Here is a 16,315-nt window from a genome sequence, read left to right as displayed (position 1 = left end):
AAAAGAATGGAAAAACTCCTAGAACCCTTTGGGGAAACATCAGGAAATTTGGCACATTAATTGCAAAGGATCTGAACATTATTCACGCCAACTTTAGGGTCTGTGTTTAAAACCCTCTAGCGCCACCATCAGCTTGAATTAGGCAACATAAATCTGCTGTTCTTGACTAACGTTCTGTCCTATGTTCTTCTCTTCTAGGATATGGACTTTGTGAAATATATCATCAACTGCTTCAAAGTCTACTATCCAAAGTTTCTTTGTGAGTGTATTCCGTTTATTCAACCTTCAAATCAAAATAAAACTTACTAAAAAAGGGAAGACGTTCGGGAATCCCTGTATTATAGAAATACTCTCATTTTACAGTATTATAACTATCCACATTATCAAATGTTGTACGGTCATTTGGTTTGATTTTAATGTATTTTTGTTTCATTCACAGCTAAAATGATCATGTACGAGATGCCGTGGATCATGAACGGTGAGTTGTGATTGGTTGTAAAGGACAGATGTGTGTGATGATGTTGATTGGTCCTCTCTTTCGTGCGGCAGCTGCCTGGAAGATCGTGAAGACGTGGCTCGGCCCGGACGCCATCAGTAAGCTCAAGTTCGTCACCAAGAGTGACATCCAGACGTACGTCAACCCTGAGCACCTTCCACCGTACATGGGAGGAACGGTACGTAGAAATAAGAAATCAGCTTAAATTAGGAATTCAAATATTTCTAATAACTTACGTTATTATAAAAATTACTATACGTTATTATAAAAATGATTATAAAAAACGTATTGATGCCAATATATAAAAAAAAGTGGTATAAAATGTTGAGAATAAAGTCCTTGTGTTTCGAGAAAAGACTCGCTAAATTTTGAGAATACAGTCCTTGTGTTTCGAGAAAAAACTCGCTAAATTTTGAGAATACAGTCCTTGTGTTTCGAGAAAAAACTCGTAATATGTTGAAAATACAGTCCTTGTGTTTCGAGAAAAAACTTGTTAAATTTTGAGAATAAAGTCCTTGTGTTTCGAGAAAAAACTTGTTAAATGTTGAGAATAAAGTCCTTGTGTTTTGAGAAAAAACTTGTTAAATGTTGAGAATAAAGTCCTTGTGTTTTGAGAAAAAACTCTTTAAATTTTGAGAATGAAGTCCTTGTGTTTTGAGAAAAAACTTGTTAAATTTTGAGAATAAAGTCCTTGTGTTTCGAGAAAAAACTCGTACAATTTTGATAATAAAGTCCTTGTGTTTTGAGAAAAAACTTTAAATTTTGAGAATAAAGTCCTTGTGTTTAGAGAAAGAACTTGTTAAATGTTGAGAATAAAGTCCTTGTGTTTCGAGAAAAAACTCTAAATTTTGATAATAAAGTCCTTGTGTTTTGAGAAAAAACTTTAAATTTTGAGAATAAAGTCCTTGTGTTTCGAGAAAAAACTTGTTAAATTTTGAGAATAAAGTCCTTGTGTTTCGAGAAAAAACTTGTTAAACTTTGATTATAAAGTCCTTGTGTTTTGAGAAAAAACGTGTTACAGTCCTTGTGTTTCAAGAAAAAAGCCAAATATCGGCATTTGTGTGATATCGGTCCACTAGAATCAATTCATTTCAAGAAATCAATATTTCCAGCGCAGCCGTAGTGGTAAGTAAAATATGGCTTTAAGATTTGTGTTAATATTCTGTTGTTTTATCTGACAGGACCAATTCAAGTACAGTTATCCGCCTCTCCCGGACGATGACTTCCAGTCTCCAATCTGTGAAAACGGTCCAATCGTCAGCGAGGACGAGAGTGACATCAAGGATTTGGAGTCCGACTCCAGAGACACTCTCGAGTCCAGTTTCAATTCTGAGCAATCCATCAAACCAAAGAAGGTATACCACGTCTGCTCACGTCTCGGTCACGTTTCCACAAAAATCCAAAGAAATATATATTCTGCAATGCATTTTGCATACACACATTTTTGTATGTTCTTAGTTTGTTCTACATTAATAAGACATTAATAAAATCAATACCTGTTAATATTAGTTAATGACCTGTGAACTAACATTAACAAAGGTTAATAAATATATTGCTCATAGTTAATGCTCATTAACTAATGTTAAAAAAATAAGTGTTCTTTAGGCAAAATATTATTTTCTTTCTTTTGATTTTGAAATGTGGCCCAGGCATGATCGTTTTCATGACTCCTCTATAACTGATTTACAGCCGTTTCTAACTGTGATTATTTTCCTGCTTTTGAGCATCTGTGAATTCTTCTCATACTCCTGATTAAATCATGCATTTGCTTCCTAATCAAAACTCCTGTGTTTAAATCAGAGCACGCTGATGCTGTAATGACCTCAGACTGAAGCTCCTCTTTCCCTGCTAATCTCTCTCAGGGTCTTTTTAGTGAGATAATGATCACGTGATCAGGTCACCAAAAAAACAGTCTAAATGAGAGAAAAAACTTGTTAAATGTTGAGAATAAAGTCCTTGTGTTTCGAGAAAAAACTCGTAAAATTTTGAGAATAAAAGTCCTTGTGTTTCGAGAAAAAACTTGTTAAATGTTGAGAATAAAGTCCTTGTGTTTTGATAAAAAACTTGTTAAATTTTGAGAATACAGTCCTTGTGTTTCAAGAGGAAACTCGTTAAATGTTGAGAATAAAGTCCTTGTGTTTGAGAAAAAACTTGTAAAATGTTGAGAATACAGTCCTTGTGTTTCGAGAAAAAACTCGTTAAATTTTGAGAATACAGTCCTTGTGTTTCGAGAAAAAACTCATGAAATTGGGAATAAAGTCTTTGTGTTTCGAGAAAAAACTCGTAAAATTTTTAGAATACAGTCCTTGTGTTTTGAGAAAAAACTCGTAAAATTTTGAGAATAAAGTCCTTGTGTTTCAAGAAGAAACTCGTAAAATGTTGAGAATACAGTCCTTGTGTTTCGAGAAAAAACTCGTAAAATGTTGTGAAAAAAGTCCTTGTGTTTTGAGAAAAAAACTTGTTAAATGTTGAGAATACAGTCCTTGTGTTTCGAGAAAAAACTTGTTAAATGTTGAGAATACAGTCCTTGTGTTTCGAGAAAAAACTCGTAAAATTTTGAGAATACAGTCCTTGTGTTTCAAGAAGAAACTCGTAAAATGTTGAGAATACAGTCCTTGTGTTTCGAGAAAAAACTTGTTAAATGTTGAGAATACAGTCCTTGTGTTTCGAGAAAAAACTTGTTAAATGTTGAGAATACAGTCCTTGTGTTTCGAGAAAAAACTCGTAAAATTTTGAGAATACAGTCCTTGTGTTTCGTGAAAAAACTTGTAAAATGTTGAGAATACAGTCCTTGTGTTTCGTGAAAAAACTTGTAAAATGTTGAGAATACAGTCCTTGTGTTTCGAGAAAAAACTCGTTAAATGTTGAGAATAAAGTCCTTTTGTTTTGAGAAAAAACTCATGAAATTGGGAATAAAGTCTTTGTGTTTCGAGAAAAAACTCGTAAAATTTTGAGAATACAGTCCTTGTGTTTCGAGAAGAAACTCGTAAAATGTTGAGAATACAGTCCTTGTGTTTCAAGAAAAAACTTGTTTAATGTTGAGAATACAGTCCTTGTGTTTCAAGAAGAAACTCGTAAAATGTTGAGAATACAGTCCTTGTGTTTCGAGAAAAAACTCGTAAAATTTTGAGAATACAGTCCTTGTGTTTCGTGAAAAAACTTGTAAAATGTTGAGAATACAGTCCTTGTGTTTCGTGAAAAAACTTGTAAAATGTTGAGAATACAGTCCTTGTGTTTCGAGAAAAAACTCGTTAAATGTTGAGAATAAAGTCCTTTTGTTTTGAGAAAAAACTCATGAAATTGGGAATAAAGTCTTTGTGTTTCGAGAAAAAACTCGTAAAATTTTGAGAATACAGTCCTTGTGTTTCGAGAAGAAACTCGTAAAATGTTGAGAATACAGTCCTTGTGTTTCAAGAAAAAACTTGTTTAATGTTGAGAATACAGTCCTTGTGTTTCGAGAAGAAACTCGTAAAATTTTGAGAATACAGTCCTTGTGTTTCGAGAAGAAACTTGTAAAATGTTGAGAATACAGTCCTTGTGTTTTGAGAAAAAACTTGTTTAATGTTGAGAATACAGTCCTTGTGTTTCGAGAAAAAACTTGTTAAATGTTGAGAATAAAGTCCTTTTGTTTTGAGAAAAAACTCATGAAATTGGGAATAAAGTCTTTGTGTTTCGAGAAAAAACTCGTAAAATTTTGAGAATACAGTCCTTGTGTTTCGAGAAGAAACTCGTAAAATGTTGAGAATACAGTCCTTGTGTTTCGAGAAAAAACTTGTTAAATGTTGAGAATACAGTCCTTGTGTTTCGAGAAAAAACTCATGAAATTGGGAATAAAGTCTTTGTGTTTCGAGAAAAAACTCGTAAAATTTTGAGAATACAGTCCTTGTGTTTCGAGAAGAAACTCGTAAAATGTTGAGAATACAGTCCTTGTGTTTCGAGAAAAAACTTGTTAAATTTTGAGAATACAGTCCTTGTGTTTCGAGGAAAAACTCGTAAAATTTTGAGAATACAGTCCTTGTGTTTCGAGAAAAAACTTGTTAAATGTTGAGAATACAGTCCTTGTGTTTCGTGAAAAAACTTGTAAAATGTTGAGAATACAGTCCTTGTGTTTCGAGAAAAAACTCGTTAAATGTTGAGAATAAAGTCCTTTTGTTTTGAGAAAAAACTTGTAAAATGTTGAGAATACAGTCCTTGTGTTTCGTGAAAAAACTTGTAAAATGTTGAGAATACAGTCCTTGTGTTTCGTGAAAAAACTTGTAAAATGTTGAGAATACAGTCCTTGTGTTTCAAGAAAAAACTTGTTTAATGTTGAGAATACAGTCCTTGTGTTTCGAGAAGAAACTCGTAAAATTTTGAGAATACAGTCCTTGTGTTTCGAGAAGAAACTTGTAAAATGTTGAGAATACAGTCCTTGTGTTTCGTGAAAAAACTTGTAAAATGTTGAGAATACAGTCCTTGTGTTTCGTGAAAAAACTTGTAAAATGTTGAGAATACAGTCCTTGTGTTTCGTGAAAAAACTTGTAAAATGTTGAGAATACAGTCCTTGTGTTTCAAGAAAAAACTTGTTTAATGTTGAGAATACAGTCCTTGTGTTTCGAGAAGAAACTCGTAAAATTTTGAGAATACAGTCCTTGTGTTTCGAGAAGAAACTTGTAAAATTTTGAGAATACAGTCCTTGTGTTTCGAGAAGAAACTCGTAAAATTTTGAGAATACAGTCCTTGTGTTTTGAGAAAAAACTTGTTTAATGTTGAGAATACAGTCCTTGTGTTTTGATAAAAAACTCGTTAAATGTTGAGAATAAAGTCCTTTTGTTTCGAGAAAAAACTCATGAAATTGGGAATAAAGTCTTTGTGTTTCGAGAAAAAACTCGTAAAATTGAGAATACAGTCCTTGTGTTTCAAGAAGAAACTCGTAAAATGTTGAGAATACAGTCCTTGTGTTTCGAGAAAAAACTCGTAAAATTTTGAGAATACAGTCCTTGTGTTTCGTGAAAAAACTTGTAAAATGTTGAGAATACAGTCCTTGTGTTTCAAGAAGAAACTCGTAAAATGTTGAGAATACAGTCCTTGTGTTTCGTGAAAAAACTTGTAAAATGTTGAGAATACAGTCCTTGTGTTTCGAGAAAAAACTCGTTAAATGTTGAGAATAAAGTCCTTTTGTTTTGAGAAAAAACTCATGAAATTGGGAATAAAGTCTTTGTGTTTCGAGAAAAAACTCGTAAAATTTTGAGAATACAGTCCTTGTGTTTCGAGAAGAAACTCGTAAAATGTTGAGAATACAGTCCTTGTGTTTCAAGAAAAAACTTGTTTAATGTTGAGAATACAGTCCTTGTGTTTCGAGAAGAAACTCGTAAAATTTTGAGAATACAGTCCTTGTGTTTCGAGAAGAAACTTGTAAAATGTTGAGAATAAAGTCCTTTTGTTTTGAGAAAAAACTCATGAAATTGGGAATAAAGTCTTTGTGTTTCGAGAAAAAACTCGTAAAATTTTGAGAATACAGTCCTTGTGTTTTGAGAAAAAACTTGTTTAATGTTGAGAATACAGTCCTTGTGTTTCGAGAAAAAACTTGTTAAATGTTGAGAATAAAGTCCTTTTGTTTTGAGAAAAAACTCATGAAATTGGGAATAAAGTCTTTGTGTTTCGAGAAAAAACTCGTAAAATTTTGAGAATACAGTCCTTGTGTTTCGAGAAGAAACTCGTAAAATTTGGAGAATACAGTCCTTGTGTTTCGAGGAAAAACTCGTAAAATTTTGAGAATACAGTCCTTGTGTTTCGAGAAAAAACTTGTTAAATGTTGAGAATACAGTCCTTGTGTTTCGAGAAAAAACTCGTTAAATGTTGAGAATAAAGTCCTTTTGTTTCGAGAAAAAACTCATGAAATTGGGAATAAAGTCTTTGTGTTTCGAGAAAAAACTCGTAAAATTGAGAATACAGTCCTTGTGTTTCAAGAAGAAACTCGTAAAATTTTGAGAATACAGTCCTTGTGTTTCGAGAAGAAACTCGTAAAATGTTGAGAATACAGTCCTTGTGTTTCGAGAAAAAACTTGTTAAATGTTGAGAATACAGTCCTTGTGTTTCGAGCAAAAACTTGTAAAATTTTGAGAATACAGTCCTTGTGTTTCGAGAAAAAACTCGTAAAATTTTGAGAATACAGTCCTTGTGTTTCGAGAAAAAACTCGTAAAATGTTGAGAATACAGTCCTTGTGTTTTGAGAAAAAACTCGTAAAATTTTGAGAATACAGTCCTTGTGTTTCAAGAAGAAACTCGTAAAATGTTGAGAATACAGTCCTTGTGTTTCGAGCAAAAACTTGTAAAATTTTGAGAATACAGTCCTTGTGTTTTGATAAAAAACTCGTTAAATGTTGAGAATAAAGTCCTTGTGTTTGAGAAAAAACTTGTAAAATGTTGAAAATACAGTCCTTTTGTTTTGAGAAAAAACTCGTTAAATTTTGAGAATACAGTCCTTGTGTTTCGAGAAAAAACTTGTTTAATGTTGAGAATAAAGTCCTTGTGTTTTGATGAAAAACTCGTTACATTTTGAGAATACAGTCCTTGTGTTTAGAGAAAAAACTTGTTAAATGTTGAGAATAAAGTCCTTGTGTTTCGAGAAAAAACTTGTAAAATGTTGAGAATAAAGTCCTTGTGTTTCGAGAAAAAACTTGTAAAATGTTGAGAATACAGTCCTTGTGTTTCGAGAAAAAACTCATTAAATTTTGAGAATACAGTCCTTGTGTTTCGAGAAAAAACTCATGAAATTGGGAATAAAGTCCTTGTGTTTCGAGAAAAAACTCGTAAAATGTTGAGAATACAGTTCTTGTGTTTCGAGAAAAAACTCGTAAAATTTTGAGAATACAGTCCTTGTGTTTCAAGAAGAAACTCGTAAAATGTTGAGAATACAGTCCTTGTGTTTCGAGAAAAAACTCGTAAAATGTTGAGAATACAGTCCTTGTGTTTCGAGAAAAAACTCGTTAAATGTTGAGAATAAAGTCCTTTTGTTTTGAGAAAAAACTCATGAAATTGGGAATAAAGTCTTTGTGTTTCGAGAAAAAACTCGTAAAATTTTGAGAATACAGTCCTTGTGTTTCGAGAAGAAACTCGTAAAATGTTGAGAATACAGTCCTTGTGTTTCAAGAAAAAACTCATGAAATTGGGAATAAAGTCTTTGTGTTTCGAGAAAAAACTCGTAAAATTTTGAGAATACAGTCCTTGTGTTTCGAGAAAAAACTCGTTAAATGTTGAGAATAAAGTCCTTTTGTTTTGAGAAAAAACTCATGAAATTGGGAATAAAGTCTTTGTGTTTCGAGAAGAAACTCGTAAAATGTTGAGAATACAGTCCTTGTGTTTCGAGAAGAAACTCGTAAAATGTTGAGAATACAGTCCTTGTGTTTCGAGAAAAAACTCGTAAAATTTTGAGAATACAGTCCTTGTGTTTCGAGAAGAAACTCGTAAAATTTTGAGAATACAGTCCTTGTGTTTCGAGAAAAAACTCGTAAAATGTTGAGAATACAGTCCTTGTGTTTCAAGAAAAAACTCGTAAAATTTTGAGAATACAGTCCTTGTGTTTCAAGAAGAAACTCGTTAAATGTTGAGAATACAGTCCTTGTGTTTCAAGAAAAAACTCGTAAAATTTTGAGAATACAGTCCTTGTGTTTCAAGAAGAAACTCGTTAAATGTTGAGAATACAGTCCTTGTGTTTCAAGAAAAAACTCGTAAAATTTTGAGAATACAGTCCTTGTGTTTCGAGAAGAAACTCGTAAAATGTTGAGAATACAGTCCTTGTGTTTCGAGAAAGAACTTGTTAAATGTTGAGAATACAGTCCTTGTGTTTCGAGAAAAAACTCGTAAAATTTTGAGAATACAGTCCTTGTGTTTCAAGAAGAAACTTGTAAAATGTTGAAAATACAGTCCTTTTGTTTTGAGAAAAAACTCGTTAAATTTTGAGAATACAGTCCTTGTGTTTCGAGAAAAAACTTGTAAAATGTTGAGAATAAAGTCCTTGTGTTTTGATGAAAAACTCGTTACATTTTGAGAATACAGTCCTTGTGTTTAGAGAAAAAACTTGTTAAATGTTGAGAATAAAGTCCTTGTGTTTCGAGAAAAAACTTGTAAAATGTTGAGAATACAGTCCTTGTGTTTCGAGAAAAAACTTGTTAAATGTTGAGAATACAGTCCTTGTGTTTCAAGAAGAAACTCGTAAAATGTTGAGAATACAGTCCTTGTGTTTTGAGAAAAAACTCGTAAAATTTTGAGAATACAGTCCTTGTGTTTCAAGAAGAAACTCGTAAAATGTTGAGAATACAGTCCTTGTGTTTTGAGAAAAAACTCGTAAAATTTTGAGAATACAGTCCTTGTGTTTCGAGCAAAAACTTGTAAAATTTTGAGAATACAGTCCTTGTGTTTCGAGAAGAAACTCGTAAAATGTTGAGAATACAGTCCTTGTTTTTCGAGAAAAAACACGTAAAATGTTGTGAATAAAGTCCTTGTGTTTTGATAAAAAACTCGTTAAATGTTGAGAATAAAGTCCTTGTGTTTGAGAAAAAACTTGTAAAATGTTGAAAATACAGTCCTTTTGTTTTGAGAAAAAACTCGTTAAATTTTGAGAATAAAGTCCTTGTGTTTAGGGAAAAAACTTGTTAAATGTTGAGAATAAAGTCCTTGTGTTTCGAGAAAAAACTTGTTAAATGTTGAGAATAAAGTCCTTGTGTTTCGAGAAAAAACTTGTAAAATGTTGAGAATAAAGTCCTTGTGTTTCGAGAAAAAACTTGTAAAATGTTGAGAATACAGTCCTTGTGTTTCGAGAAAAAACTCGTAAAATGTTGTGAAAAAAGTCCTTGTGTTTTGAGAAAAAACTCGTTAAATTTTGAGAATACAGTCCTTGTGTTTCGAGAAGAAACTCGTAAAATTTTGAGAATAAAGTACTTGTGTTTCGAGAAAAAACTTGTAAAATGTTGAGAATAAAGTCCTTGTGTTTCGAGAAAAAACTTGTAAAATGTTGAGAATACAGTCCTTGTGTTTCGAGAAAAAACTCGTAAAATGTTGTGAAAAAAGTCCTTGTGTTTTGAGAAAAAACTCGTTAAATTTTGAGAATACAGTCCTTGTGTTTCGAGAAGAAACTCGTAAAATTTTGAGAATAAAGTACTTGTGTTTCGAGAAAAAACTCGTAAAATGTTGAGAATAAAGTCCTTGTGTTTCGAGAAAAAACTCGTAAAATTTTGAGAATACAGTCCTTGTGTTTCAAGAAGAAACTCGTAAAATGTTGTGAAAAAAGTCCTTGTGTTTTGAGAAAAAACTTGTTAAATGTTGAGAATAAAGTACTTGTGTTTCGAGAAAAAACTCGTAAAATGTTGAGAATAAAGTCCTTGTGTTTCGAGAAAAAACTCGTAAAATATTGAGAATAAAGTCCTTGTGTGTCGAGAAAAAAATTGTAAAATTTGGAGAATAAAGTCGTTGTGTTTCGAGAAAAAACTCGTAAAATTTTGAGAATACAGTCCTCGTGTTTCGAGAAAAAACTTGTAAAATGTTGAGAATACAGTCCTTGTGTTTCGAGAAAAAACTCGTAAAATGTTGTGAATAAAGTCCTTGTGTTTTGAGAAAAAACTTGTTAAATGTTGAGAATACAGTCCTTGTGTTTCGAGAAAAAACTTGTAAAATGTTGAGAATACAGTCCTTGTGTTTTGAGAAAAAACTTGTTAAATGTTGAGAATACAGTCCTTGTGTTTCGAGAAAAAACTTGTTAAATGTTGAGAATAAAGTCCTTGTGTTTCGAGAAAAAACTCGTTAAATGTTGAGAATAAAGTCCTTGTGTGTCGAGAAAAAAATTGTACAATTTTGAGAATAAAGTCGTTGTGTTTCGAGAAAAAACTCGTACAATTTTGAGAATAAAGTCCTTGTGTTTTGAGAAAAAACTCGTAAAATTTTGAGAATACAGTCCTTGTGTTTCGAGAAAAAACTTGTTAAATGTTGAGAATACAGTCCTTGTGTTTCGAGAAAAAACTCGTAAAATTTTGAGAATACAGTCCTTGTGTTTCGAGAAGAAACTCGTAAAATTTTGAGAATACAGTCCTTGTGTTTCGAGAAAAAACTCGTAAAATGTTGAGAATACAGTCCTTGTGTTTCAAGAAAAAACTCGTAAAATTTTGAGAATACAGTCCTTGTGTTTCAAGAAGAAACTCGTTAAATGTTGAGAATACAGTCCTTGTGTTTCAAGAAAAAACTCGTAAAATTTTGAGAATACAGTCCTTGTGTTTCGAGAAGAAACTCGTAAAATGTTGAGAATACAGTCCTTGTGTTTTGATAAAAAACTCATTACATTTTGAGAATACAGTCCTTGTGTTTCGAGAAAAAACTTGTTAAATTTTGAGAATACAGTCCTTGTGTTTCGAGAAGAAACTCGTAAAATGTTGAGAATACAGTCCTTGTGTTTCGAGAAAAAACACGTAAAATGTTGTGAATAAAGTCCTTGTGTTTTGATAAAAAACTCGTTAAATGTTGAGAATAAAGTCCTTGTGTTTGAGAAAAAACACGTAAAATGTTGTGAATAAAGTCCTTGTGTTTTGATAAAAAACTCGTTAAATTTTGAGAATACAGTCCTTGTGTTTCGAGAAAAAACTTGTAAAATGTTGAGAATAAAGTCCTTGTGTTTTGATGAAAAACTCGTTACATTTTGAGAATACAGTCCTTGTGTTTAGAGAAAAAACTCGTTAAATGTTGAGAATAAAGTCCTTGTGTTTCGAGAAAAAACTTGTAAAATGTTGAGAATACAGTCCTTGTGTTTCGAGAAAAAACTCATTAAATTTTGAGAATACAGTCCTTGTGTTTCGAGAAAAAACTCATGAAATTGGGAATAAAGTCTTTGTGTTTCGAGAAAAAACTCGTAAAATTTTGAGAATACAGTCCTTGTGTTTCAAGAAGAAACTCGTAAAATGTTGAGAATACAGTCCTTGTGTTTCGAAAAAAACTCGTAAAATGTTGTGAAAAAAGTCCTTGTGTTTTGAGAAAAAACTTGTTAAATGTTGAGAATACAGTCCTTGTGTTTCGAGAAGAAACTCGTAAAATTTTGAGAATAAAGTACTTGTGTTTCGAGAAAAAACTCGTAAAATGTTGAGAATAAAGTCCTTGTGTTTCGAGAAAAAACTCGTAAAATTTTGAGAATACAGTCCTTGTGTTTCGAGAAAAAACTTGTTAAATGTTGAGAATACAGTCCTTGTGTTTCGAGAAAAAACTCGTTAAATGTTGAGAATAAAGTCCTTTTGTTTCGAGAAAAAACTCATGAAATTGGGAATAAAGTCTTTGTGTTTCGAGAAAAAACTCGTAAAATTTTGAGAATACAGTCCTTGTGTTTCAAGAAGAAACTCGTAAAATGTTGAGAATACAGTCCTTGTGTTTCGAGAAAAAACTCGTAAAATTTTGAGAATACAGTCCTTGTGTTTCGAGAAGAAACTCGTAAAATGTTGAGAATACAGTCCTTGTGTTTCGAGAAAAAACTCGTAAAATTTTGAGAATACAGTCCTTGTGTTTCGAGAAAAAACTTGTTAAATGTTGAGAATACAGTCCTTGTGTTTCGAGAAAAAACTCGTTAAATGTTGAGAATAAAGTCCTTTTGTTTCGAGAAAAAACTCATGAAATTGGGAATAAAGTCTTTGTGTTTCGAGAAAAAACTCGTAAAATTTTGAGAATACAGTCCTTGTGTTTCAAGAAGAAACTCGTAAAATGTTGAGAATACAGTCCTTGTGTTTCGAGAAAAAACTCGTAAAATTTTGAGAATACAGTCCTTGTGTTTCGAGAAGAAACTCGTAAAATGTTGAGAATACAGTCCTTGTGTTTCGAGAAAAAACTCGTAAAATGTTGAGAATAAAGTCCTTGTGTTTTGATAAAAAACTCATTACATTTTGAGAATACAGTCCTTGTGTTTCGAGAAAAAACTTGTTAAATGTTGAGAATACAGTCCTTGTGTTTCAAGAAGAAACTCGTAAAATGTTGAGAATACAGTCCTTGTGTTTTGAGAAAAAACTCGTAAAATTTTGAGAATACAGTCCTTGTGTTTCAAGAAGAAACTCGTAAAATGTTGAGAATACAGTCCTTGTGTTTTGAGAAAAAACTCGTAAAATTTTGAGAATACAGTCCTTGTGTTTCGAGCAAAAACTTGTAAAATTTTGAGAATACAGTCCTTGTGTTTCGAGAAGAAACTCGTAAAATGTTGAGAATACAGTCCTTGTTTTTCGAGAAAAAACACGTAAAATGTTGTGAATAAAGTCCTTGTGTTTTGATAAAAAACTCGTTAAATGTTGAGAATAAAGTCCTTGTGTTTGAGAAAAAACTTGTAAAATGTTGAAAATACAGTCCTTTTGTTTTGAGAAAAAACTCGTTAAATTTTGAGAATAAAGTCCTTGTGTTTAGAGAAAAAACTTGTTAAATGTTGAGAATAAAGTCCTTGTGTTTCGAGAAAAAACTTGTTAAATGTTGAGAATAAAGTCCTTGTGTTTCGAGAAAAAACTTGTAAAATGTTGAGAATAAAGTCCTTGTGTTTCGAGAAAAAACTTGTAAAATGTTGAGAATACAGTCCTTGTGTTTCGAGAAAAAACTCGTAAAATGTTGTGGAAAAAGTCCTTGTGTTTTGAGAAAAAACTCGTTAAATTTTGAGAATACAGTCCTTGTGTTTCGAGAAGAAACTCGTAAAATTTTGAGAATAAAGTACTTGTGTTTCGAGAAAAAACTTGTAAAATGTTGAGAATAAAGTCCTTGTGTTTCGAGAAAAAACTCGTAAAATGTTGTGAAAAAAGTCCTTGTGTTTTGAGAAAAAACTCGTTAAATTTTGAGAATACAGTCCTTGTGTTTCGAGAAGAAACTCGTAAAATTTTGAGAATAAAGTACTTGTGTTTCGAGAAAAAACTCGTAAAATGTTGAGAATAAAGTCCTTGTGTTTCGAGAAAAAACTCGTAAAATTTTGAGAATACAGTCCTTGTGTTTCAAGAAGAAACTCGTAAAATGTTGTGAAAAAAGTCCTTGTGTTTTGAGAAAAAACTTGTTAAATGTTGAGAATAAAGTACTTGTGTTTCGAGAAAAAACTCGTAAAATGTTGAGAATAAAGTCCTTGTGTTTCGAGAAAAAACTCGTAAAATATTGAGAATAAAGTCCTTGTGTGTCGAGAAAAAAATTGTAAAATTTGGAGAATAAAGTCGTTGTGTTTCGAGAAAAAACTCGTAAAATTTTGAGAATACAGTCCTCGTGTTTCGAGAAAAAACTTGTAAAATGTTGAGAATACAGTCCTTGTGTTTCGAGAAAAAACTCGTAAAATGTTGTGAATAAAGTCCTTGTGTTTTGAGAAAAAACTTGTTAAATGTTGAGAATACAGTCCTTGTGTTTCGAGAAAAAACTTGTAAAATGTTGAGAATACAGTCCTTGTGTTTTGAGAAAAAACTTGTTAAATGTTGAGAATACAGTCCTTGTGTTTCGAGAAAAAACTTGTTAAATGTTGAGAATAAAGTCCTTGTGTTTCGAGAAAAAACTCGTTAAATGTTGAGAATAAAGTCCTTGTGTGTCGAGAAAAAAATTGTACAATTTTGAGAATAAAGTCGTTGTGTTTCGAGAAAAAACTCGTAAAATTTTGAGAATAAAGTCCTTGTGTTTTGAGAAAAAACTTGTTAAATGTTGAGAATAAAGTCCTTGTGTGTCGAGAAAAAAATTGTACAATTTTGAGAATAAAGTCGTTGTGTTTCGAGAAAAAACTCGTAAAATTTTGAGAATAAAGTCCTTGTGTTTTGAGAAAAAACTTGTTAAATGTTGAGAAAACAGTGTGTCATTTCTTTATGTGCTTTTGTCATATTATTAGTTGTTTTTATAAATATTCATAATTAGGTTTAATTAATTTGTATAGTTTTGTTTGTTTATTTCCAGTTAATAATTTTAGTACTTAAACGTTTGTCAGTTTATTGCCAAGGCAACATTTTTAATTTTTGTTTGGTTTAAGTTTTAAAACTAGTATTTATATTATATTTTATTGCAGCTTTATTTAAATGTTGTAATAGTTTTGGTTTATGATAATAACCCTGTGTCATTCAGCCTGATCTTCTGTTAGTGTATCTGCTAGCAGACGTGTTGATTAACGTCACAGCGAATGCTAATTATATCACACACTTCTCATTGATCACTGCAGAATCATCATGTGACTCTCAAACTCTCAGCATGAGCTCACAGGTTCATGAATGATATCTTTATGAGTGTAGAGGCCCGTTCACACAAGAACGATAAGCATTAGCGTCCACACCAGCTGACAGAATAATTCTGTTTATTCTAAGCGCTGTCGCTTTAAATGCTCGAGATGGATTCTGATTGGCTGTCAATGTTTTTGTCATCCATCAGCTGGGAAAAAAACCTTCTGAAATTGATTCCAACGATATTGTTTCACTGTGCTGTTATCGCTATCGTTGTGCTGTTGGACTCTGCTATTCTTTCATATTTAGAATGATTATTTTTAGAACTATATCTTTATCATTATAGTTATCGTCCTTTGTGTGAACAGGTCATAAGGCTGCACGGTATATTGGGGGAAAACTGATATTACGATATAGTTTTGTGCGATTGTCAAATTGCACAGACTCCCTTTTTAATGAAGTAAATATATGAAGTCTCAGAAGTGTTAATTTACTGTGAATCGAGTGGTTCTGTTGAGCTGCAGGCGTGAACATGAACACACAGCGCCTTCGCTCTGAAACCGCCAGCGCATGCATTTATTCAGCAACCCGTCAGAATAAAACACATTTAAAAACCAGGAAAATAACACTTAAAATTAGTATTGTAAATTTAAAGTATAGTAAAATTGTATTCCTTTTTTATTTTATAGTCCAATAATATTACAATATTTTTATTTTATTTTGTCTAATACATTTAATAATCACAATACAATCATAATTACTATTATTGTCATTTTAAAGGAAAATAAAATTATTACTCTTTTTATTTTACAGTCCAATAATATTACAATATATATATTTTTTATGTTTAATATGTTTAATAATAAATCACAATAAAATCATAATTACTATTATTGTAATTTTAAAATAAAAGAAATGTATTACTCAATTTCTTTTTATTTTACAGTCCAATAATATTTCAATATTATTGGGTTATTTATTATGTTTAGTAATAATCACAAAATCATAATTATCTTTATTATTTTTATTGTTATTATTATTAACATGTTAAAGTAAAATAAATATTGTGTTTTTAAAATAAATTAAATAAAATTAAAATAATAATATTACAATATATATTTTTTTGTTAAATAATAAATCACAATAAAATCATTCTTATTATTATTGTTATTTTAAAGTAAAATCAAAGTATTACTCGTTTTATTTTACAGTCCAATAATATTACAATATATTTATTTTCCTTAATATGTTTAGTAATAATCACAATAAAATCATAATATTAATTATTATTGTAATTTTAACGTTAAATAAAATTTAATTACTCTTATTTTACAGTCCAATAATATTCCAATATATTTTTTGTTTAATGTTTAATAATAATCACAATAAAAATCATAATAATTATTATTGTAATTTTAAAGTAAAATAAAATTTAATTACTCTTATTTTACAGTCCAATAATATTTCAATATATTTTTTGTTTAATGTTTAATAATAATCACAATAAAACCATAATAATAAGTAGTATTGTTGTATTTTTTTATTTTGTTTGATAATAATCACAATAAAAATCATAATAATTATTATTGTAATTTTAACGTTAAAAAAAATGTAATTACTCTTATTTTACAGTCCAATAATATTCCAATATATTTTTTGTTTAATGTTT

The 16,315-nt window shown here is 30.7% G+C and overlaps 1 protein-coding gene across 2 annotated transcripts in view; it reads left to right on the top strand.

Annotated features, from left to right (window-relative positions):
• Nucleotides 1-16,315, top strand: part of mospd2 (motile sperm domain containing 2) — a 46,047-nt gene that overhangs the window by 11,260 nt on the left and 18,472 nt on the right. For both annotated transcript variants that reach the window (XM_079822478.1, XM_079822479.1), the window contains 4 exons: nt 199-259; nt 440-478; nt 550-674; nt 1,678-1,851. In XM_079822478.1, coding sequence (XP_079678604.1) covers nt 199-259; nt 440-478; nt 550-674; nt 1,678-1,851 — 399 coding nt within the window. The remainder of the gene's footprint in view (nt 1-198; nt 260-439; nt 479-549; nt 675-1,677; nt 1,852-16,315) is intronic.

This window comes from Gobio gobio, assembly GCF_949357685.1.
Source record: "Gobio gobio genome assembly, chromosome: 7".
Taxonomy (NCBI): domain Eukaryota; kingdom Metazoa; phylum Chordata; class Actinopteri; order Cypriniformes; family Gobionidae; genus Gobio; species Gobio gobio.
This window is presented reverse-complemented; position numbering and strand designations above follow the sequence as displayed.